Source organism: Ixodes scapularis, unplaced genomic scaffold (genome assembly GCF_016920785.2).
Source record: "Ixodes scapularis isolate PalLabHiFi unplaced genomic scaffold, ASM1692078v2 PGA_scaffold2__306_contigs__length_199485367, whole genome shotgun sequence".
NCBI lineage: Eukaryota > Metazoa > Arthropoda > Arachnida > Ixodida > Ixodidae > Ixodes > Ixodes scapularis.
Window position 1 is genome coordinate 196,170,632 of NW_024609857.1, and position 24,354 is coordinate 196,194,985.

General features: G+C 45.0%; 1 protein-coding gene and 1 long non-coding RNA gene across 3 annotated transcripts in view; one reads left to right on the plus strand and one right to left on the minus strand.

Annotated features, from left to right (window-relative positions):
• Positions 1-24,354, minus strand: part of LOC8037800 (dedicator of cytokinesis protein 3) — a 285,268-nt gene that overhangs the window by 88,039 nt on the left and 172,875 nt on the right. For both annotated transcript variants that reach the window (XM_040208926.2, XM_040208927.1), the window contains 4 exons: positions 19,334-19,419; positions 13,186-13,287; positions 4,687-4,747; positions 3,961-4,203 (listed from right to left, as the gene is read on the minus strand). In XM_040208926.2, the coding sequence (XP_040064860.1) occupies positions 3,961-4,203; positions 4,687-4,747; positions 13,186-13,287; positions 19,334-19,419 (492 nt within the window). The remainder of the gene's footprint in view (positions 1-3,960; positions 4,204-4,686; positions 4,748-13,185; positions 13,288-19,333; positions 19,420-24,354) is intronic.
• LOC121836854 lies at positions 688-22,556 on the plus strand. Its single transcript, XR_006078044.1, has 3 exons — positions 688-755; positions 19,305-19,453; positions 21,784-22,556. It is a non-coding gene; the product is annotated as an uncharacterized LOC121836854 (long non-coding RNA).

The following is a 24,354-nucleotide window of genomic DNA, read 5'->3' on the forward strand; positions in this document are numbered from 1 at the left end:
TTTAGCTGCACCCACAAGCGCATTGCGCCCATGTGAAGTGCCTCCGCCGTCGAGAAAGTAGTTCGCTAGCAACGTTGCTTTTTCTTCCTCCAAGAAATGTGTCTTAAACTACTACAATATTTATTTAATTCATTCAGGACATTTAAATAAGTTAGAATACGTTTGTGTCAACGAAATAGCTGTTTAGTAAAGAAAGAAAGTCATGTCCAATGTACCGCCTTCCCAATTCATTTTCTGTCCAAGATACTGTCTGACATACCGTCTAACATACCTCTCAGCAGTGCTAAGCCTCGCGCCCGCTTCGAAGTTTTCGTTGGCGATAGCGTCGCTGGATTCTCACGTTGTCGCGCAAAAACTGCTGCAAACGTAAGGCGATACCATTAAGATTTCGTGGCGTAACCTCGGGCACGTAAAACACGGTGCAAAAAAGTAGAACAATTGTCACGAGAAACTAGCGTCGCGTTGCTAAGGCCAGCAGCCATGTTGAGCATTTTTTTTTTTCAAAAGGATCGCGATTGGTCCACGGAATCGTGACGTCATGAAAACGATTGGCTGGCGTTTCTCGGCGTAGGATTACATTTTCCTCTGAGAGGCATCTCCGGTTTTTTCTTAGCTTGCAACCGACTATAGTATATCATTAATAAACAACAAGAAAAGGAGAGGTCCGAGCACAGAGCCCTGGGGAATGCCAGAGTCAACAGAAAGTCGTTCAGAGCAATATTCCCCATAAACTACAAATTGTCGACGATTTAAAGGTACGCTGAAATCCATTTAACTAACTGTGTGTTCTTCCATATTTTTTCCAGTTTGTATAGTAACGTTTTGTGCGAGACCTTATCGAATGCCTTCCAAAAATCCATAAAAATAGCATCAATTTGTTTTCTATTGTTTATTGCCCAGGAGAAATCGTAAACAGTCTCAATTAATTGAGGACACGTTGAAAAACCTTTTCGAAATCTATGCTGATTTTTAGTCAAGATGTTGCGTTCGTCTAGGAATTTTGATAAATGATTACATATTATATGTTCAAGAAGTTTACAGGTAGTTGAAGTCAATGAAATTGGACGGTAATTTTGAATGCAGTGCTTGTTTCCGTTCTTATGAAGTGGTTTGACTCTGGCCGTTCTCCAGTCGTCTGGAACCTCACCTTTGGAAAGCGATCGTGAAAACAGAACAAACCAATATTTTGAGACCCATTCAGCATACCTGGATAAAAATGCATTGGGGATACCACCAGGCCCAGGAGATTTTTTTACATCCAATTTCAAAAGCATATTCAATGTACCACATTCACTAATTGCAATATCAGGCATAGGCGGATATTCAGCGTCAAAATTTGGTAACACATTGTCGTCTTGAGTAAACACTGATTTAAAATGTTTATTAAATGCGTTTGAAATTATTTTTTCGTCATGGATTAAGCTACCACCAATTTCGAAAACATCACAATCCCCGGAAAGTGGAGATATTATTCGCCAAAACTTCTATATGATATGAAGTGTGGCAAAGATTCGCCAAAATACCGACTTTTATCAACTGTAACTTGGGTTTTAAGTTGCAAAGAAAGATCAAGAAATTTTTCAGTCAGTTCACACGAGTTGGCGCTTGTTTTCATTTTCTTTTTCAATTGTTTCAATTGTCTCTGTAAGGCCTTTCTAGAAATCCAGGGGTTCTTTTTATTCTGCTTTTTTACAATTACTGGCGCAAAATGGTCAATACATTCACTTACAATAACTTTAAACAAATTCCAAAGATCATTTACATCACCGGTACTGTTTACGAAATCGTCTAAATTAAATGAAAGCGTGTCTATAATAGAGACATCATCTGCACGAGAAAAATTTGGATAACATTTCGACTTGGTTTTTCTATTTCCAGAAACATCTTCTAAGGTTAATAATACTGTTTTGTGATCAGAAATACCAGGGATTACTTCACATCTAGATTTAGACGAAATTGTACCACTTACAAAAACAAGGTCAAGTATACACCTTTCCAAAAAACACTCGACCCCAGGGACCACAATCCGTTTTCGAGCCCAGTCACTGAGTTTGAGGCTAGACTCTCACCGGCGTCCCTCCTAACCCTAACCGAGTGGACTGTGATTTCAATAGGCGCAGCCTGCGTAGGCGCAGTTTCAAACGCTGCTGGCGGCTAAATTCTCGTTTTTTCCCGCAATATTTTGTGTTTCATTGTACATTTATTTTTCCGAGGGCATTGAGAAAGCATTGTGTCACACTAAAAAAAAAAACAAAAAAAACTGTAAACTGTTTTTGTTGGGTACGCGCGCGACAGAACGAGTGCAACTAGAATGTATAGTTCTAGTTATTTGTTTTTTTCTTACGATCAGTTTTGACGACGCCGCGAAATTCGCCGGATGTGAAGCGGCAAAGCGCTTTGCTGTCAAAAATAAATTGCAACAGAAGACGGCCGAAAGGCATGCATTTTTCACGCTCACAAATAACGTGTTTACCGATGGACAGGACACGGACATACAATTGAGGAAGTGGTAACATTAGAACAATAAATCGTACATACCACACGATGCAGCGTTATCCAAAAAGAATTTATTTGAGAAAGATCTCAAATAACACAGACACAGTCGACGACAGTCACATCTTGACGATCGGACGGAATCCGAGATGACTTCGTTTGGGGCACGTTTCGGGGAGAGCTTCCTTTTTTTCACAACCGCACCAAGGCAAAGAAAGAAACGCGACTGACCCGTTTCTCGCCCCAACCCGGGCAACTATTTTTGGAGATGACTGAGGATTCTACGCGGATTATCTCTGGGAGGGGGGAGAACAATGTTCGCAAAATCGCGTCGAGGGTCGTTCGACGTCCTTCACCTGCTTCGTTTCCCGTGAATGTCGAGCAGAAAAGCTTGAATGACAGGCACTTACCAGCCTTATTTCTCACAACGGAAGATAACACAAGAAGGGTAGGCAGCACGCATAAAAAAATGAAGTGGAAACTTTCAAGACAGCGAGAAAACGTCAAATGCAAAACAGCTAAAATGCATGTAAGAACCGCGCTGAGCGGGTCTTCACAGTCCCAGAGAGTGGCAGAAAACTTCTAGCTGATAGAGGGCGCGAGAGTCGCACCGGCCGCATCAGCATCAGCAACATGGCGGCGGCCTAGGAGCGTTTTTTGGAAAGGTGTATAGATGCAGACTTTCCTTGGATTCTCGCAAAATCCCCGACGACTTGCAGTAAGTCAAATTTAAAGGCCATGTCTAACATTGCTTCCCCTAAGTTATTATTTTGATGTTTCAGTGAAAATTTTGACCAGTCAACGTTTGGCAAATTAAAATCTCCTACCAAAACAACTCGATCGCCAGGCTTCACATGTGTATCGAGATACATTTCTAAGTTATCGAGAACAGTCGTAGAAGATGCAGGGGGTCTATAAAATGCCCAAATAATGTATTTACATTTACCATTGTATGCTTTGCAAAAAATACACTCGGCGTCAGGTATTTCAGGCATGCTCACTATATTCAGGAAGTTGTTAAAAGAATACACACACCACCACCCTTACTACCACGGTCTTTCCTGAGTGCACTGTAGCCAGCAGGGACCGATTCACTGTCATATATCGTAGCATTGAACCGAGTCTCAGTCAGAACGGCGATATCAGGATCATGACAGAGCAAAATTCCTTCCAACTCTGTGGCCTTGTTAAGGACGCTTCTACAATTGACATTCAACGAGCGCAATGACCGAGAAGCACTTGTACACCGTCGTTTATCTGTTTTGCTTATCTCGAAGCGCGAACCCTTCCTTTGATCCCTCCCCGTTAACCGTCGAGAACTCACCCCTTCTCTCCCACCCAATAACGATGATAACGAGGGTGGCGTTTTAATCCAGCATTCCCATTTACTTCACGCCTAGCTAAGGAATGTTAGAAAGAGGATGCTTTTGTGGCCGGGGCTCTGTGCAGCCCGAGGAGGGTGCGTGCCTTTCCCTGGTCGAAGTACTTGAGGATGCGCAGGTAGAGGGCCTCCTTGCGCTGCCACTGGGGCTGTTCCCGGTGCCTCTCGTCCGCCGGCAGCGGGTCCCCCGACCAGGACAGCAGGTCGGCGTGCAGCTTGAGCGTGAAGGCCGCCTCCGTGAAGTTCTCGGCTGGCAGGTGCAGGTCGCACAGCTTGTACACGTAGCGCACATACATCTCCTGGCGCTGGATCTCGCTGCGGTAGAACTTCTGCAGGAGGGAGGACCTGGGTTACTCATTATGTGGTTCCCACGAGGAAACGCAGGAAAAAACCCTTTGTCCAAGTTGATTTTCACCGTTTAAACCATAATCAGTGCGGGTCACCCACGCCCAGGACGGTGTTGTCACTACCGACGGTTGCAATACTCAATCCAAGAATCTCTTTACGGACGGATGCCGCGCCACACGACCTAACCCAGTGTCTTGGACCTAAATTTAGAGGAAACATTTCCGGCTGAATTGGGCTAAACTACCACCTCGGGCAAGTTTTCTCACTAAATGTAGGCCGGGTGACTTGGCCGTCTTATCGTGCTTGCGTGACAGTTTTTCTTGATGCCCTAGACTCGTAAACCAGCCCATCAAAGCATTTTGCTTCACAACTGCAGCGCGAAATTGAGCAAAAAAACGGGATTGTAAACAGCCGATTGCTGGGCTGAATTTCCAGATCGACGCAAAAGGCATGGCCAGACTCACGAGCAGGTTGACGGTGCAGCTCATCCGCTTGTCTCGGTTCTCCGCCCCCTCCACGACGTTCCTGGGAAAAAGGGCTGCCATGAGTCTCGTGCCTGCAGCTACCACATTGCCCCGCCCCCGTGATGCGAGTCTCGCGCATTAGAGATATGCATGCGGCGTAGATAAATCAACTGACAAAGCGGTAGTGGTGCAGATATAGTATGAGCTACTGACATTGTGAAGGCGACGTACACGTAATCGAAGGAATTTTCCAATGAGGATAGCTTCACAATAGTGAGGCAGTATCATGCAACACTCAAGTCCACTAGCTCGAAGGCACACCGTCCGAGTCAATAAAGTAACGTTGACGAGCAGAGAGTGCAAGCGAGGATGGCACGTAGCAATTACTCTATTTTCCGGTCCATGTGTCCCCCCTTCGCTTAGGTCCCCTAAACGGCTGCTTTCAGAAACAAGTTGGCACAGTCAAACGCCTTTATACCGAAGTTCGCAGCATTAGCAAAATGTTTCGTACTACAGGTAACTTCGTTAGAGTAGTTGAGCGCGAAAAATCCATCACGCGAAACCGAATTTGTGCAATCGCATATTCACGTACCTGCACGACATTTGAGGTGCTTTAGGAAAAGGTATAGTGCGAGCGACATCAGAAACAAGGTTTTGTACACTGACAATTAACTTATCACAACGGGCATCGGTGGCCAAGTCTGCTAGAGCATCGTAGCTCGGATTATGTGGGGCGAAAGCTTGCGCTGCAAAGTCCAGACATCTAGGGCTCGATTACCACTTTTCTTTTTCTAAACAAGAACTTGGAGGACGCTTAAGCTTTGCCTTTAAGAGTGGAACGCAATAGTGAAAAATATAAATTCCCGCTCGTTCTCAAGCGGTGCAAGCGTGCCTTGCGTGCCTAGGCAGCAGCGTGTCTGGCTCGCAACCGAAGAATCGTGGGTTCGAATCCCACCTAAACTTCTTCAAACTTTTCTTTAAGGCAAATGAATTACTTCATAGAGTGAACTCATTTTAGACACCAACGACCTTCAATATGCATTACATGTCATGTGTTTGAATCACTTTCATTCCACGCATGACATCTCATTCACGTGAGTGTTGTGGTTTTTTTTTTTTTAAAGTTATTGCGCAAAATCATGTGGCTGCAACGCCATGACCCTATCGACGAATCAGGATTTTTGCGGCACGCCACCGACACCTGCTTTTCTCATCATGCCACCGACACCAGATCTTCTGAGACACTATTGCGTTAAAACCGTTTCGGCATGCGTACGCATTAACCCCCAAAACATGGAGTGGCGAAACCTGACGGCTTCCTGCCGTGACCTAACAAGTATCACGTGACCACTTGTGCGCTTTGCTCCTAGCATGGAGGTGAGGTATACCGTTCACAATTCACGTTTAATTCGCTATTTCGAACCAGGGTTACTCAGGACTTCATCTTTTTGTTGTAATTCTCATCAAAATTAAACTCAAGCAGCGCAACAAAAGTGCCGTCACATAGAATAACTTGTAGTTGGTGAATGTTTGAAATCATGATGTAAGGTGCAAAAAACAGCAAAGAAATCAGACATACAGGCGCCTGTATGTCTGATTTCTCTCTTGTGTCTGTTGTTTTTGGTGCCTTACACCATGATTTCCAGTGGTGTCACGGCCTACGGAGCAGGACCCATTGATCCAGCTTTGTTTTGTCGTACTGACCACAACCAAGTCGATGGTGGTCGGGGCTTCGGAGGCTCGTCAAGTGACAAAACAGGTAGATTCTGGGACAACAGTGTTCTCGAGGCGAGTTTTCTTCTTTCTTTTTTTCCAGCTTTTCGGAAACAGACGGAGCAAGCAGAAAACAAATGCGAGGACTGTCAAGCAGGCATCGACCATTACGTTCCAATGGGCGCTTTTTTTTTTTTTCAGTTTTCTCGCGTGGTTTTGAGGCTGCTGTGGCCAATGAAAGCTAATCGAGTGTTGAAATATCACGCACGTGCAGCATCACCATGGCATTAGCTTCTGCTGAAACTTTGCAGTGTCGATACTGACGTGACGTTCAGCAAAGGAAGTGTTGGTCCGGTATCGCATAACTAGCGTAGCTACAGAGCTACGCTAGTCACGCACTCATGCTGTTGTTTCGGAAAGAGGGACGTGGCAAGCACATCCGTCGACCTTTTTGCCAAAGCATTTGTTCAGGGTTCAGATACGAGATCCTTTTAAGATACTTAACTCAGGAAGTGTGATTGCCTTCCTTCGAGAAAAGGGCTTTGAAACTATTTCTGGCTTCTCCATTGACATTCAGGACACGTTCTATTCAATTCCACTCGCAAGCCTCGTACCCATTCTTTGAACAAGCATAGAGGAGCAGGGTGCCATCTCATTCTAGAATGGGGCAGGAATCACCCTAGACAGTTTTCCGGGACCACTACTTAACAACGACGGTAGTGTCACATCAGAGTCTAGTGGAACCCTAGCAAAATCAGCCAAACAAAGAAAAGGACACCAAAAGTGCCTTATATCCACAGCCTCACTCACAGGTTGAAGAGAATGGCCGGACGGCCTGGCATCCATCTGGTCTGCTCCGCACTTACCCTATTTCCCGGTGTAGAAGAAGCACCAGTGTGCAAGACGCACCCTTTCCCAAGTTTCTAAGTAAAAATTAGTATATGGGACGCACCTGTCTATAAGATGCACCACCGAAAATTGTGTAAAAAAAAGTGTGTCTTATACACCGGAAAATATGGTATTCTATGTGTCGCTGGGTAAACCAGGAGTGAGATTCCAAACAAGTTTGTGGCATTGCTCACAGGACAAAGTATGCGTCGTGTGAAAAAGGAGTCATATACAACATCCCATTATTGCGCGGTAAATGCTACAAAGGCCAAACCGGTCGTTGCATTAACGACCGGACAAAGGAACATGCTGCTTCATAAGGAACACATCAGCAGGGAAGCATCCACCAGTCCGGTGTTGAGAACACCGATGCAGTGCAAGTTTGCAAAACATCGAGGTTCTGGGAAAAAATGAAGATAAACTAGCGCGTGAAATCCTCGAGGCACTGGCGAGTGATGAGAAAGAAGATGAATGCGTCAGTACCCCCTTTTCTGGTGCTGCACCAGTGAGAAAAACTGTTTCTGCGGGGGTCCTGAAGGACATGAAGCAGCTCCGCATTTGTAAGTAAATAAGGACAGAAGTAGAGGAAGAAGGCTTTGACTTGAACTTAAACCAGTCACGTATGACATTTCTGTAAGACAATTTTTCGACAAGCTACAGAGGGAGGTATACAGCTATTGATGTAAGTCACCTCACTTGGCAAGAAAATCGATTGTATAAGACTGCCGTAAAATAATGAGCATCTCTAAGACTCAGCCGTAACTAAAACATAGGGGGTAGCGACAATCTATTTTTAACCCTGAAATCTGTCCTTTTTATAGGCAAAATTACTATTTGAAAAGCATTCCACATAATGGGGCATTTTCTTCTCATCAAAACACTACTTTTTGGCAATGAGAAGTTCATTTAAATAAACAAATATCTAGCCACATTCCTCAGTAAATTTCAGTCCAGAAGCATCCACAGCTAAGAGTACATTCCGTAATTCACTGAAATGATAGATTTCCTAAAACGAAAGTTGCTGCAAAAAAGTGAAACTGAGAAGAACCTATTTGAAGTTTCCACACCACATTTCATTTTACTGGTGGCCACTAAAAGGCACCATAGCTGGTGTCTTCTGGTTACACCCAACCTCCTGCATGGCCTTGCTGAACGAGCTTCCTTCCAGTGGCATTTTGTGGTCAACATGTGCAGATTGATTATGAAATGAGAGAGGAATTGGTTATGCTTGCAATACCAGTGTCAGCAATCATGGGCAGGGCAAACACCGTCGAAATACAGAGCTAACAAATCCACGTGACTTTCTATAAACGAATGTTGGTTTTAGTTAATTTTCTGTTCAATCAGGGTGGGCTCTTCAATTCTTCGCCATGTTTGTAGCCTCTTCCCCAAGAAAGCTGGACTTGTACGCTGTTCTTGTCCAAATAGCGTTGAATTCTCAAACAAACATGTTTAATGTACTGCGACTGCAAAGAAATGCTCTTTCCAACGAAAGTATGATCATCATTCTAGGGTGTATTGGTACGGAGCTACAGCTGTTAGAAACTAGAAAACATACAAGTTTCACATTTCGAAAACATATGATTTTGCATCGTGGGCTTACCTAAAATGTTTCGTTTCTCCGCAAATATTTCAAATATTGCAATGAAAATTTGTGGGAATGTGCACCTTTCATTGTTGAACCACAATAGATAAAAATTAAAGCCTTTTCTTTTTCTCAAAAATTGCAAATTTAGGGTGATGTTTGTAAATAACAAAGGAGAGGGCTTCAATCCAGGTTGCCAATACTGATAGTAGTGAAGGAAGAAGGCCTCAATATAGCCTAGCAGTTGTCAGTGATCTGATTGGCCCATTTTGGAGCACCTCTTGGAGCAGCCAAAACAGTGCTCTGGAGCAGCAAAAGTGGCTTTTCAAGCAAAAATTCTTAGAAAAAAAAAAATTTTGTTTTCAGTGCTGGACAAACGAAGGGCACTTTTGTGCTGTGTTGTGACGGAAATTGCTTTTTGTGTTTTTACCGCTGAGACATCCCACAAGTGTACAGTGTTGTAGGCGTTGCCAAGCGATTCCGAAAAGAACGCTTGCCACGGTTTTACTGCTTCCCAACGTGCCAGATTTTCGTCCAAAGTAAGCAAACGTAAAACAATGAATTGCAAGAGTCCCGGCTGGTGCCTCTGTCGTGCACTCATGTTCCCATGCACGTGAGGGCAACATCAGCAGGCTTGCAGTGGTACGTGCTTCGTTGCGCAAGTGGAGACAACGGCTGTTCCATCGAAATCGGAACAATGCCACTCCGCTCCGTCGCCAACTGGTTCCCAAAACAGTATGCAAAATGTATCTGTCCAGCATACGACAAGATAACACTCCAGCGGCGCGTGGTTGCCAGACCGGCAGGTGAGGTACAAGCTAAACACACAGGAGAAAAGAACCTGAGCGCATCGATGCAAGACACTGCGAGCCAGGGTCCAACATTTCTTAGACCGCTTTGTAGAACGACTGAACTCGAGACAAACAAGCGCGCTGGGCGGGTTCAGCAAGCAGACATTGCCTTTATTCCTTTAGCTCACTTCCCTTCACCAACTTCCTTTCGCGGCAGATTTTTCCCGTACCGGGGTTCCTCTCGAAGGAAAGCCCCACCGAGAGAAACCTAGGTAATTATTATTTTGATAAGCAGTGTTTGAATTAAAGGGACACTTCAACGAAATTTGAAAAACACCAATCGTGTTCAGAAATAGGTTGAATATGATCCACAATATCCGTAAATGATAATTGCACGTTTGTATTTTGAGTCTGGTGGCTGTATTTTTCTATACAAACGGCCCACTCTGATAAGCGCTCGGAGAACAGCCAGCGGAGAGCATGTGACACCCAATGTAATCAAGACGTAGTTCGTCTCGGAACGAGCAAAGCTTCGGTGAGGCTGACGTCGATAAGATGTCCTAACGGTTCCAGCCACCGAAGCGGCTGGTTTCGTACAAATTTCGAGTGACTGGTTAATCTTCTGTAATCTTGTAGGGGGACAATTCGCGACTCCAACTAACTATAGGTGGCGCCACTCATTTTCCAAGATGGCGGGTTTAGTGAGGGTCAGAGATGCGTGCCACTGTTGAGCCTGTCTAGTGTGCTGGCTTCACTGAGCGACATAAATTATTTCTGGTAATACGAGGAAGCTAATGTTTTATGACCGCAGGTCACCTCTTTAACCTGAAAACAAGAGCGGCGTTTAGCGTATTATTTACGGAAGGATGCGCGTTTTAATTCTGGAGCGAAACCGAAACTTACCTCTATTTTGGATTTAATTTCTCGATATAGGTCGTAATTTCGGATTCTTTCATGACTCAAGATGTGTCTCACATGGTAATTATTTAGTTGGAAAAGTTGCTTGCGGAAAGTTTATTTTGTGACATACTGTTCGATTCAGGCTGATATTTGTAGTCGTTGAAAAAATCAGTGCTGATATATGTGCGTGCTCGCTGCTTTTTTCTCGCTCAGATAATTGTCATGGAAAATAATGACAATTATCCAAGCACACGAACTAGAATAATTATAATTTTTACAATATGTCCACCAAACGAATAAATTAATAAACGCTGTTCTCACTAGAAAAAAATTCAGACGGAATCCTAGTCAGACAGCTGAAGTGTGTGTGTGTTTTATAGCACCGCGTGACGCGTAGGACTTTATATTACATCCAGTGTTTGACTGTTTGTCTATCTTGATAACTATGTCAGAGTTTTTCATATGCTAAAAAGAAAAACAGAATTATACCTTTCTCGAAAGACTATTATGGTTAAATAGCGTATTCTCTTGATCTTGGCGTTAATTGGAGGCATACATTGCCGCGGTTTCTATTAATATTAATAATATTAGAATTCACATATTTGAATAAGTAATTCTTCAAGCTCTAATATAATTTGTTGCTTATGATCTAATTTTAAATGCGCGAAGAAACATGACAATGAAAACTGTGCTACTTATCATCACTGGTTCTAATTGCTGCATTTTAATTACCAATAAAATAAAAATAGTCTAAAATAAATTAAAACATTCTTGCTAATATGAGAAATCTATGTAAAATTGCATTAATTGTGGGTAAAGTATATTGTGCTATCAAAGTCGTGACTTTTGACAATCGGCGAAACGTCCAAAGTCGCCGCCAATATACTTCCAAACCAAATGCCCAAAAGTAAAAAAAAAAAAAAAAAAGTTTTTTTTTAATTACTAGTTTTTTCATAACATTTATTTACTTTTGTATTTGCTCGCCGTCTTTTTGCCAATCTCAGCCTTTCCAGTTCGAAGGAACGCCTACCTGCTTGCACGTCTGCTCACTGCAGCACGTTTCGTTGGCGTTGGAAGCCGGTGAAACAGTAGTGAGTTTTAATATTGCGTATACGAGCGAACTCAAGCCCTGTGTGTTTGCGTTAGCTTTGCGTGTTCCACACTGCGCGTGCGCGGAGCCCGAAATTGCGGTCTTGGATGGCGCATGGTGATGAGGCGCACGCAAAACGTGGGGCACGCAACTCGAACGCAAACGCACACCGCTTGCGTTTGCTTCTATGCGCAATACTAAAACTCTCCAGTAAGGTACAATCCCATGCCGGCTGCAGCACTATACGTTGGGACTGTGAAGAGTGTTGCTTGCATTCGGAAACGACATTTCGCGAGCCATGATCGCGAGCAGTTCCGCCATGCCCGCTGAGCAGGAGAATCGGGGGACCCTCACTAGAGTGCTTCCCATTTCCGCCGCGGGAGGGCGAGCGTCGAGCTGGAGACGCGAATAGCGGCTTCTGCGACACACAAGAGGCAATCTCGGGAAGAGGGGAGTTCCCTCTGCCCCTCTTCTCTCGTCGTGGCCGGAGGTGAGACACCCACCATCACTAGCTGTCAAGGTTCCTAGACGGGTATTACAAACGAGGCGTTAGCGACAACCACCAGGTGCTCTTTGCTAATCGTTTAATTCGTTTTAAAATTCCTTTTCGTGCCATTTTCAGCAAGAAATTGATGTGTGTGATGTGATAGTGCTCCCTTGAGCACGAATAGACCCAGAGATAAGCGCCGAAATTTCGTTGTAGTATCCCTTTAAAGAGGGATTTTTTGTAGTAGAGTATGATTTAAACAGGAACAGGAATGTCGATGAACAAGTTTAGAAAGCACCACATCTGCAGCGACGTGGGGACTGCAACACCCTACGTCCCACGACCAGCGTTTCAGCTTACAAAACAACTCTCGTCCCGCAAAAACCTGGTTTTGTTTCACAACATGATGGCATGGCTGGCACCCGGCACACTAGCGTCGGAGCGTCCGCACACGCCTGCGTCTATCGTCGAAAAAAGTTTAAAAAAGACGCGAGACGAGATTCCCGAGACGACGAGAGCACGAAACGCGAGATGGCGGCAAAAACCATGCAAGACCGGGTGGATGCAGTTCACTTTGTGCCGGGCAGCCGCCTGTGCCACCTAGCAGACGCATGCTCAATTACATTCTTAGTTTCGGTTTTGAAAGATATTGGTCCTTTGGTGCGGTCTTGGCGCAGATTACCCATACTTTGGCAAAATGTGGCAGGATGTAGCACGGTTAGCCCCTTGGCGCGGTTTGGCGCAATTGGCGCAGCAATCACATCACTGAGTTGTCTATTTTTATGTTCAATAGTTTTTAATTGCACTCGAGAGAGTTCAGACCAGGCGTGCAGGTGACAGGGGAAGGGAGCCCACGCACACTGTGTGCCCCCGCCACCCAAGAATATGAACCAACGAGCTCTGTTTTCAATACATTTAATGCATTCTCCGAATGCCCTTGAGATAGACAAGGAACAAACCTATTTGCAAACTGCTCTCCAACACAAAACGGACGGGTGCAATGGTAAAAGGAATGCTGTGGGGAAATCCGATTGGGTAACGCTACCTGTAGTCCAGCAGTCTCTCCAGAAGCCGCGTGATGGAGCTGATGAAGCTCACCCCGTTCTCCTTCCAGACGGGCTCGTTGCAGCGGACCTTTTCTAGAAGTCTGGGGAGAGAGCAAATCCTGGGTTATCCCACCCACTTCTTCTACACCAGCCATCGACACTGCAGGCAGCTGCACCCTCGTCTATAAGTATTCAAGGATAGCCCTTTAAGAATAACTTGGGCGCCTGCACAATGGGCCCCGCCAACTAGCCCCATACAGCCAAGAGAAACTGGCCCAGTGCAGGCACAAAGGAGCTACCCGAGCGTAGAAACTCTCCTTCTGCGACTCACTCAATGATTGACCGAGTCTATTTCAGACCAGCTCACTGACTCAGTATCGAGTGCAGGCATCAAACAGGTTTTGATGACCATATCACTAAACAAACCCAATTTCAATTACAATTTAAAATCTGCATGGCTCGAACAAAAAAAAAACAAGAAAACAAGTGCTGGTGGGCCACTACTTATTCCCAATTGTCCCAAATCTAGTGGCCCTTTTTCCCCTCTGTCTCATTTCAGCCAAGCTCATATCGGTGTTTACATGCTTGAGTTTTTAAAGATAAGGTAGAGTAATTGTGGCGATTGCAAAAGACGGTCGTCGTCTTTGTCAGCAGAGCACGAGCTCGGAAGCGGGAGCTCGTGAATTTAGTTCTTCAGAGAGCTGGAGACCTGGCAGCTGGTCATGCCTCTTCGACCTGCTCTTTGGAATAAACCCTCAGTAAGCCCCTCAAAGTAATATATCTAGGATTGTGCGAATGTTCGACTTTTCAAATAGTAGTACTTTCGAATAATATGTTATTCAATATTCGCTTTGAGATGAACTGCAATATTCCAATTTTTCCAGAAGTGGATCACGCCAAGTTAGGCCCGTTGAAAGCACTTCTTACTCAGCACCGATGTGCTGTGGAAAAGCCACATCCGCAGAGCTTGCTTCCACCAATGTTGCTTTTCCACAGTGCAACGGTGCTCAGTGAAAAGCGCACTTAAGGGCGCTAGACTGCCGCTGTTGACACTTGCGAAAGAGCACATATTGCAGTCGTGTGCTTAGGAGAAAACACACTGTCAAAGCAGGATGATGCACCCATACACCTGGTGTAATTAGAAAGAACTGGAGAGTTTTGTTCATATCTACACTGCGGTAAAATTTTCAAAATTAAACTGTGCCTTTTATGTAAGAGTAATATGTCAGGCACAAATGCCTCGACAATTGCATTCATAATTAATTATTGTCTTCTTTTTAGTTTGCAACTGAAAAAAGGAGATTTGCATACACCAAGATTTTTTAAATCCCCTCAATTGGGTATAGCTGGGCATTTCTACGAGTTTAATCTTGTGTCTTATCTGTTCTTTACTTGCCATACCAATATATACATCTGCCTTTCTGAGGCCACAGTCCATCATTATAGATGAATTAAAGTTACCCTAGCTTATAAATGGACAAGCGGAGGTACGGAAACAACCTTTATGAGTTCAGCTGGGTTTTCCTTAAAGCATGGTGCAACAGTAGTGGAAGGCTTGGAGAAACTATTCAATATTTGATTCAAAGCTATTCCAAAAACCACTATTCACTTCTAACTTGCTTCAAATTTGAAATCCACTATTCAGAAATGGCTAAATGTATATCAGATAAGAGTTTTCTAGATTTTTAAGAGGGTCTTTCATATACAGTCGTCGACCGATTTTTTGGACGCCGATAATTCAAACTTGTTCGATATTTCGGATCAAAAGAAGGAATCGTGACCTACCCGATAGAAATAGCACAGATTCACAACAGACGTTTCGGACAGCCTGAAATCCTAAAGTTCAATTTTTTCGGACAAAATGGTCGCAAGCGATCAGCAGGAAACACTACTGAGAAGCCAGCATTTTAGATTCTGTTGGCTGTACATGAATTGGCTTGGTTTGGCAGTACTATTATTGCTAGGTGATGCTATGCTACGGCTTTTGTTTTCTCTAGCTGCACGTCATTATCATCATCATTGTTACCATTTTGCATCATTCAATCGGCATTCTGCAGTCGTGGACTTGCGCCTCTGATCCGTGCTTTCATCTGATCTTGGTAAATCATATTTTCGGACTTGGCTGGTTCGGACATTACGGCCTCAGCCGTTCTTCCGCCGCCCCCAATACATCACTAAGAACCACAAAAAGTACTTGACCATAACGCTAGAAAAGAAGGCAGCAGTTTTCAAGCTAATAGAACGTAAGCGGAGACGTAACACAAAGCAAGGTACTTTTGGCAATTTTTTTAAGCCTGCAGAGACGTAATAAAAACAAGTTTTCAAACTGCTGATTTTTCGGATTCCTACATTACTCAAATGTTTTTTTGGTCCCCGCGAAGTTTGAAAAATCGGTCGGCAGCTGTATTAAAGTTTGGGGGAGTGCAGTGGCCCTTCAATCAATGGAAGATTAAAAAAAAAATTGGAAGAAAGTTTACACAACATCGAATAGTGAATGCACACACTATAGACAAAAACACTACTAGCATGTTGCCAAAAATTGGTGAGACGTGACTAGGGTACATTTTTTTCTAACATGCACAACTCTTGGACGAAGTGATGCAAAAGATTGGTGCTCAAGTGTCACATGCTCAAAGCGTGCAGGTGAGAAAGCTTAATTTTTCTAGATGCCGGTCTTGCGCTCTGCTACATCAATGGTCCGTGTGAACACTTTGCTCAACTACATAAGGCAGACCTAAACCAAAACAATGTGCCCTGTGATGAGACACTGACCTTACAGGGGCATTATAACAATTTAAATGTTAAAAGAATGTGCGGCTCATATCTTTTACATTGTTTATCTCGGCACAAGTGAGAGAAAAAAGGCACCTAGGCCGGAAATACTGCAAATCTGTCGCATAATTGCAAAAAAAAAAAAAAAACTAAATTTTTCCCACTCTGCAATTGCATGTGACAGCCATCGAGACCACACTGTCCCCTTTTTTTTTTTCATTGGTACTTTGGGCACATCTTGTATCCAAATTCGTAAATACGGAATTGCTCAAAGTTTTTATTAGAGGTATGAACTGTAGCGTTTTGTTATATGTGTGTTGTTCCTCCCTGCTACGGGCCGGCAAATTTTCAATGCGCCATCTACCAGATGTCTACAAAAACCATTACCTTGCCTCCATAATGGGGACATATGCCAAAACGAGGACAAGAAGATGACTGGCACACAGGACAGAGCCCTGTGCTGTGTGCCACTCACCTTCCTGCCCTAGTATATCCTCATTATGAATGAGAACCAACCAGCCCAACTCGCAGTCTTAATGCATTTGCTCTCTGTTGCTACCCTCTCCATCTCTCCCGTGGCCAAGTGCCATCTGTCTCGACTGCTCTCTGCGACCTTCAATGATGCTGAGTGTGAGCGGTGCTCTATTGCAGCCGAAACAGACCTTGAAGAGTTTCCAATCGCAGACGGGGGGCTGGGAGCCCTGTAAGGTAGACCCAAATGTGGTGCTCCCGGCGTGACAACACTGAGCATTTTACTTGGAAAACGGTGCGAGTTGAGGCGTACTTGACATTCTGACTGTTTCCTTCCTTAGATGCGTTAGCATTTATTGGCCCGGTGCACGCAGCCGTCTTTGGTTGGGTTGGTTGTGGTTTGGGCCGGACGGGACTAGTTTTGTGAGGCCGCGGCGTGGTTCTGGCCGTGCTCTTCGGCTCGGTCCGTTTACTCGTTACATCCACTTGCTCTTGCAGGGGAAGCGACGGACACAACACAAGGCGCGGCTCGCCGCATATACGCTGTCGTGCCTGTCCCTAATCACTCGGAAGCACACGCGCACGGGCTTGATAATCCCGGTTATAGCGTTGCCTGCTCGCTCATGACCACTTTAAAACTGCGCTCGGATTATAAAACGAATGCAACTACCACATATCTAAAAGGCGCACGCAATGTCCAAGGGTCCAAAAACCTTCCTGCTCGTCATGCTTCCGTTTAAGATCTACATTATGCGAAAGCAGATTAAGCAGTATGCCAACTGTAGGCGACGATCGAGGAAAGTTGAGGGTCGCATTCAAAAGTGTAAATGCCCAGGAAAACAGACTGGCTCTTTGAAGACAACAGTATGCCGACTGTTGCGAGATTGCAATTCACTTCCTTCACTTGCGCTAAATGCAACGCATTTCAGCAAGAATTAGTGTAGCAGCAGCAACAACTGTGGCATCCTTTTTTTTTTGTGAACATTAATCGTTTTATGAAGCGAAGCTGGCACTGTCTGTAATCGACTGTAGCAGTGAAACGGCACCCGGTTTCCCATTGGCTGCGACGCGTCATATCACATGCTTCATCACGGTAGCCGGAGGAGCCGCTGAAGGTCGAAGCGCCTCCGAGTTAAAACAGAAAAAAAAAAGCAACGCATTGTCCCAGAAGCCGTGGAGACGGTTCGTCGCAGCTGCACAGTGGGGGAGCATGATGCCACCACCCCAGCGCATGTGGCTCCATAGCAATGGCCTCATTGTTGCTAAGCCGAACTGCTGGCGGCGCAGCGGGAGGGAAAGACGCAGGAGCAGCGCGCTGCTCGTAGGAATGCGCTGCACCTAGCGATGCTTTCGCATTCCTACACATAAGCAGTCTTAAATATCTCTGCCCAATTTTTTTTTTTTTTTGGACATTAGTGTGTGAAAAAATTAATTTTTCTGTTTTTTATTTTAAGGGCGATATAGACCAATTCCTGAAATAATTGGCCAGTCAGAAAATCGTTGCACCACCCCTTTAGAACATGCTAAAATTTTCCTGGGTCCAAACATTATATGGACATCAATAATGTGACGTATTGGGCTAGTTGGTTTGATGTGAATGTCCTGTCGTGCGTGTTTTCTTCATCCTTGTCCAAGTTTTTTGCCGCTGTTCCTTCCCCAGATATTTGGACTTCTTTCGTCTCATGGGTCTCTCTCTCGATCATAAGGATTAGCGTCGCAGTGATGAAGTGGACGCAGGTTTCTTTTAATTGCAGAGTGTCTCCCAATAAAAAGAAATAAAATTGGATGCTCCATTACACTGAACATGACACGAGATTGAATTGCCTAATTCTGTGACTTTACCGAAGGTAAAAGAAAACATGGATCGTAATTTCCATCAATGGCACAGCAAAGACAGCTGCATGCAAATGACAGTGCAGAGACTTACACATGTTGCAAGTGTTCCCTGGAGGAAGCGCAGGGAACAAGGGGGCAAAGCAGTTAGTGGGGTTAGCACATGGGCGTAAAGGCTACACAACTCAGTCACTGTTCTAGAAGAAATATTTACAAAAATAACTGCAAAAACACTACACTCCGAGGGCCCGCCCTAAAATCAAACAAAGCACATAAAGTCACATAAACTTGGCTCAAGCGGCCACTCGTTCACAATTAAACGAAATAATCTTTCGAGATTCCATTTTCGTAAGCGAAACGCATCAATCTCGAGGCAGTTAAAATGTAAGAGTCGCGCTTGAGGTATCTGCAGAACCTGCCATTACCAATGTCTGGTGTGGAAGGCCAGACAACTGCATTTTTTCTCACATTTTTTAACAACACGGGGATACAGTAAAGCCTCGTTATAACAAAGTTCAAGGAGCGGTCGTAATTATTTCGTTATAACCATTAGTTTGTTATAGCCAATGTCCATTTCCCACTATTAGCAAGCAAGGGGAATTATGATTGCTTCGTTACATCCATTAGTTTGTTATATACCATTTTGTTATAACAAGTTTTATCTGTACTATGCAAGGCGACTGGACTCCCAAAAGAAAAAAAAGGTTGAGTGTGCATTAATTGCTGGGAAAACATTCAATCGAGTGACCATAAGCTACATCCGAGTGTTGTTACTGCAACATCTTTTGCTGCATCTAATCCCTATCTACACTTTTTTTATAGGAGCATTAATCTTTCAGAAACAAAGCTGCACATCCTTCATGGTTAACTGGACCACTCCGGGCTTTTTATTTGTAAAACAATTCCAACGTTCATACGCATACCTCGTCGTCGGATGTGGCCACTCGGCTCTTTGTCTACTTTGCGGATTGTCATTCGTTAGGCAAGCCAGAAGCGGGAGAGTGGTCCTCAGCAAGTTGCGTGGGTCTATTTCCTTTGGCAGGCCAGCGCTGAACCGTGTCTGCGACTTACATGGTGTGGAAGAGCTGTCGGTACTCGTCGTCTCCACTGCTCTCACTCACGAGGATGTCCAGTTTGTCGATCAGCTCAGACTCCACCTGTGGAAATGGGAGGCCCAGCATCAACTGCCTCGTACGTCGGGTCGAGATGCACAACGGTTGTTTCGTGAATCCACTAAACACACCCCGACTCATAGGGGCGTGTATTTGGTATACTCAGGTATTCATAGTGAAGTGAGGCCAACTATAATCGACCTTTTTACAGACAAACTGCCAAAAAGTGTTTCTTGACAATCACTCACAGATCTATCAGACGGGTGTACTTTTATGGCACACCCCCATGTTCATATTTTAAAGGAGGAATAGATCCAAAGAAAGAATTGCAAATAAAACATCTTTTCATTCTTTGGTAAAATAAAAAAAAATGAAGCAAAGCGAGAGAAAGAAGCAGCTGGGCTTTGCTCGACTGGTGCGTTAGTGAGAAATTAACAAAATGCAGAGATAACATTTGGAATCAAAGCAAACAGATGTGCTGGCATTCTGGGCATGATGGTAATCTCAGAGTATGCCGCTTTTCTGGGTTCAAACATGACTAATGTCATGTCACGTCTTACGAGAGGGGTGCACTCGTATAAATTCCAACAGCCAACCTTCGGCAAGCCGCATTGGGGAGTGGACATACAGTCTACTAAATTTGAGCAAACAGGATATGCCGACCCAAACGTATGCATCCGAAGAGACCCTTCTGAAAGATAACCCACCCGCTATTTTTGACCCCATTTGCTTTTCTTTTTAAAAGATCGTGAGCCATCCCACTCTGAGAAGGGGGATGACCAGCGAAGCCGTTTAGCACACGACGCAGACCCGCCCCGAGGACCCCGAGGAAACTGGACGCGTGCTATGGGACCGCCACCCCAGGAGAGCGGAAGGGAACTAGGCACGCAAGCGCTTGGAACAAACGGGCGGTGCGAGCGTAGACGTGGGCGACACGGCTCCCAGAGCGGCAAATCTTGAGAAACCTTTATTATCTACCTGAGTCTACTGAGTTTGAAGATGGTGCGTATTGATGACTAAACTACCGAATAGATCTATTACTAAATTACCCGAGCATCAAGGAAAATGCAGGGAATAATGTTCCATACGCCGTTCGTGCCGGCGACTGCAGCAGTATAAGTGTTCTAAAGCAAAAGCCTAAAACAAACGGCATCTTGAACGCGAGTTCGTTTAATGCTTTATCTTCCTTATTTACTTGGAATCTTTCATATGGGGAAGGCGTGTGCAAGCGGCAGTATGAGCGTAGAGTTTTTGGTCATGCACACTAAAAATCCACAGAGGCCTAGCTCTAAACAGCTTCGCTGTAAAGTACCGAAAGATAGCCCCCTTGTAGTGACTGCAGGGCCAATGTTGACCTGGGCAGAAATGGTGCCACAATGTTCGCTTATCCCCCACGGCGGGGGATAAGCGACAGACTGGGAAGGACAGCTGTCTTTGGTTCATTGCCCCTCTCTCAGATCGCAAGTTTTGCAGGTCGCAAAATCTAAAACTAGCATTTTTCCACCTCTTTCATCGCACCCTGGAAGTTAGCCAACTGCTTATTTTCACCCGATTTGCCTTTGGTTTTTGGCTGGGCTACCTCTCGTGATATCAGGGTACACTCTGTTCGAGCCCAACAGGGCAAAAAAGTGCATCCTGGCACTGCACTGTCACACGCCTCCCTCGGACGCCCTGGCTGACTCGCTGCACCAGTACGCCTCTTAATACAGAAGGGAAATTGCCATTTCTGCAGTAGTGGCGTGCTGCAGCCATAGCATGCCACACATTTTTTTATTACCTACAGTGCGCAAAGGGCATTACAGTAGGGGGAGTCTCAGTTTTCAACATCAAAAGCATGAACGTCAACAATCAGATATTAGCAGACATATAAACTTCTTGAACTAGGCTACATGTGCTCAAAAACTTGCACACATATAATTAAGGGGAGACACGGCTCCTTGAAACAAAAAAATGACAAAAAAAAACACTTTTTGAAATTATGTTTTTTAATATCTACAGGTATTTTCGCATCTTTTCTCAAAGTAATATCGCAAAATACGCCCTATTTATTTTGGGGTATTGATTTGAAGTATCTAAACGGAGATGCTTCCTCCGAAAAAAGGAAAAAAAAAAAAAAGTACAATTTGACCGCCGGTAGCTCGAGAACAACGCAATAGAAGGGGGGCACCTTGGTCTCATCTGAAAGCTCCGCTCCCGCTCTTTCTTCTCCCGCCATTCACGATGCTAGACGGCGATTGGCCGCCGAGAACAAAGCACAAATAAAAAACTAAATTTTGCCACGCGATTGGCTGATTCGGATCACGTGTGCAAATGGCACTTTCTCACTGGCCGTTAGGGTTACGAAGCGTCTGCTCGTTCTTTCCGATCCACCATCTTGTTTGATTCTCGTGCGCGTCTCTGACCATGCAGATCACAACAACTCCACGGAGAAAGTTTCATACAGCCCACAAGTTCGGAAAAAAACGAAAAAAGGGCCCGAGGAAGCTAATTCACGGCGCAGTTCAACTTCCCGCGAGCCTGAACATCGACGACGAGGTGCGGGAGCCCGAACACGAAGATGTCGCATCAACGGCGCCGTCGACATCCTGACCTCAAGCGAGCGAGTGCGGCTCGACACGGTGATGCTCAGGGCTTCCAAGATTGACGAGAAAGAAAAAAAAGCCGAGGAAAAACTCAAAGAAGTTTCGTCGACGTCCGCTACGACGCGGAAAGCTGTCCTGATGGCCGGCGTCTCGGGCGCCGATCAAGAAGCTCCCGAGAGTACAGAGAGTTTCATCGTCGTCAGCCTCGACGTCGTGAACTCGCTTCTTCAACTCGCGAAGTGTAAAGCTTTTGCGGCGATGTCGAACTCATAAAATGCGATTGCGAGTAAGGACTTGCAGTAAAACTCAAGCTATGTTGCAAGATCTGCGGGGATGCCGCATCCGAGTGGAGTTCGCCACGGGTAGCAGTAAAAATATGTCCGTGAACATTTTTTGCTGTGTTCTCGAAATGAACTTTTTGCGCAGTTTGCTATTTTGCGGAAGCCGTATCTCGGCCTGTACACGACCGATCTTCCTAATTCTTTCTTTCTTTGTTAGGTGTATAAGTGGGGTATCCAATAAGGGGTCTAATTGCAACAACCTAGGCATCAGCATTTTTTGTTAGCACCTCCAATATACACTCCGTGCGAGAACTATAGGGGGCGCTTTGAAAAACGCGCGTAGCGCCGCTAGCGGAGGAGCTGGCGTTCGACAGCGAGGCGCGCTCAGCAGCCTGCGGCGCCTTTTCGCGTGCAAAACTGTGGCGGCGGAAGCGCGCACGAGCGCAACTTTTGCTTTTTAAGCCGATAAGTTGAGGATGACGTTGCATGAGTGCTGGGGCAGATTTAATAAGGGCATTTAGCTGTTCTCCGCTTCTTATATATTAAGTTTGAATCGTCAATAGGGATAATTTCTCTAGTTTCGGTCGAAAAAGAGATTTGGGCAATTTTCCGAAAAGCAAGATGGCCGCCACCATAATTGCTCTCAATGGGAAATTTGTTTCGCTCGTAGCTGTAAAGTTGGTGGGTCGATGATATTTGGAGGCGAGTAAGATGTTCACTAAATTCGTGCACTAGGTGGGCCAAGTTTTATTAAGACAGCAAGTGTGAAAGTTATGGTTCGAACGAATAAAGGAATAAAGCTGTCAGGAATATCCCATGGCCATAATGGACCCAAAATGTTGTGTTATAACCGGGCTGTGCAAAGTGCAGATTTAGACACGCAGGTTCTTGGACATGACCGTAACTTGACACAAAAGTTATAGCAAAAATAGGTGGCATAGGGAAACCAGGTGGAAATTTAGTTTGGGTGGCGTAACTGAATGGGGAACGGTTTTGACTGTGAAAAGGCTGTCAAGAGAATACCACTTGTCGTGGGAGATGGAGACTTTACAGGTAGGAAGGGACTAGTGCACTGTACTTCCACTTAAAACAACTTTACGGAAGGTGGCTTCCAAACCGAGAAAACCAAGTTGCCGGCCAACACACGGTTTGGCCATCAAAGGCTTTTGCGGTGAGCTGTTATGTAGTAATCTGGTTGTGCGAGGTGCTGATTTTCGGCACACAGGTACTTGGACAACCGTAACTTTACAAAACACTTATTATACCTAAAAGAGATGGCATAGTTTAACCAGGTGGAAATATTTTTGGCCGGCGTAACTAAATGGGAACCGTTTTTGACCGTCAAATGCTGCCAAGAGAATACCACTCATCATGGCCGCAAGGTGCACTTTACAGGTAGGAAGGGACCAGTGAACGGTACTTCCAGTTCGAACAACTTTGCGATAGGTGGCTCTAAAGCCGAGAAAAAAAAATTGTTGTCTTCAAGACTTGGGGTGTCAACGTTTCCACATCCAAAAGGAGGCTGATCAAAAAAGAAAGCACACCACATAACCTTTCATTGTCAAACATCGATTGTCCAGAGATTCCAAGTTTCATTGTAGTTTTCTTTAGATTCATATTTGTCACTTTTTGTACCGTTCGATTCTTTCTTCATGAAGTACAGACTGCGTGCCATACTGGTCCGGAAATATCATTGACACGTACGATGGGGACGAAACTTCTTTCGAGGGCATTCTTCCAACGAAATTCGCACTGCATACCCGGGAGTCCGGGATGGCATTTCAGTTCGAGCTGAGATATGTTGGTGTTACTGGTACGAAGACAAACGCAGAGCGCAAAGCGGCAGTGTAGAATATGTCAGCAGTGCCGACATAGTGGCAGACATGATCGGGAGACCAAATTTCTCGCGTCATACGGCATGGGTCCATCGCGGCCGCTGTCCCACAAAACGTCGTAGAGGTGAAAAACTGTGAAACTTCGTCCCCACGAGATACGACGCATTACTATTGAAGCACTTAACGACACAGCAGTTCATGCTGTCAACCCAGCGTAACCGCAACGCTCCGACTTTAATGCGTACCAACGTACGCGGCGCGGTTTCGTTTCGGTGGGGCTCT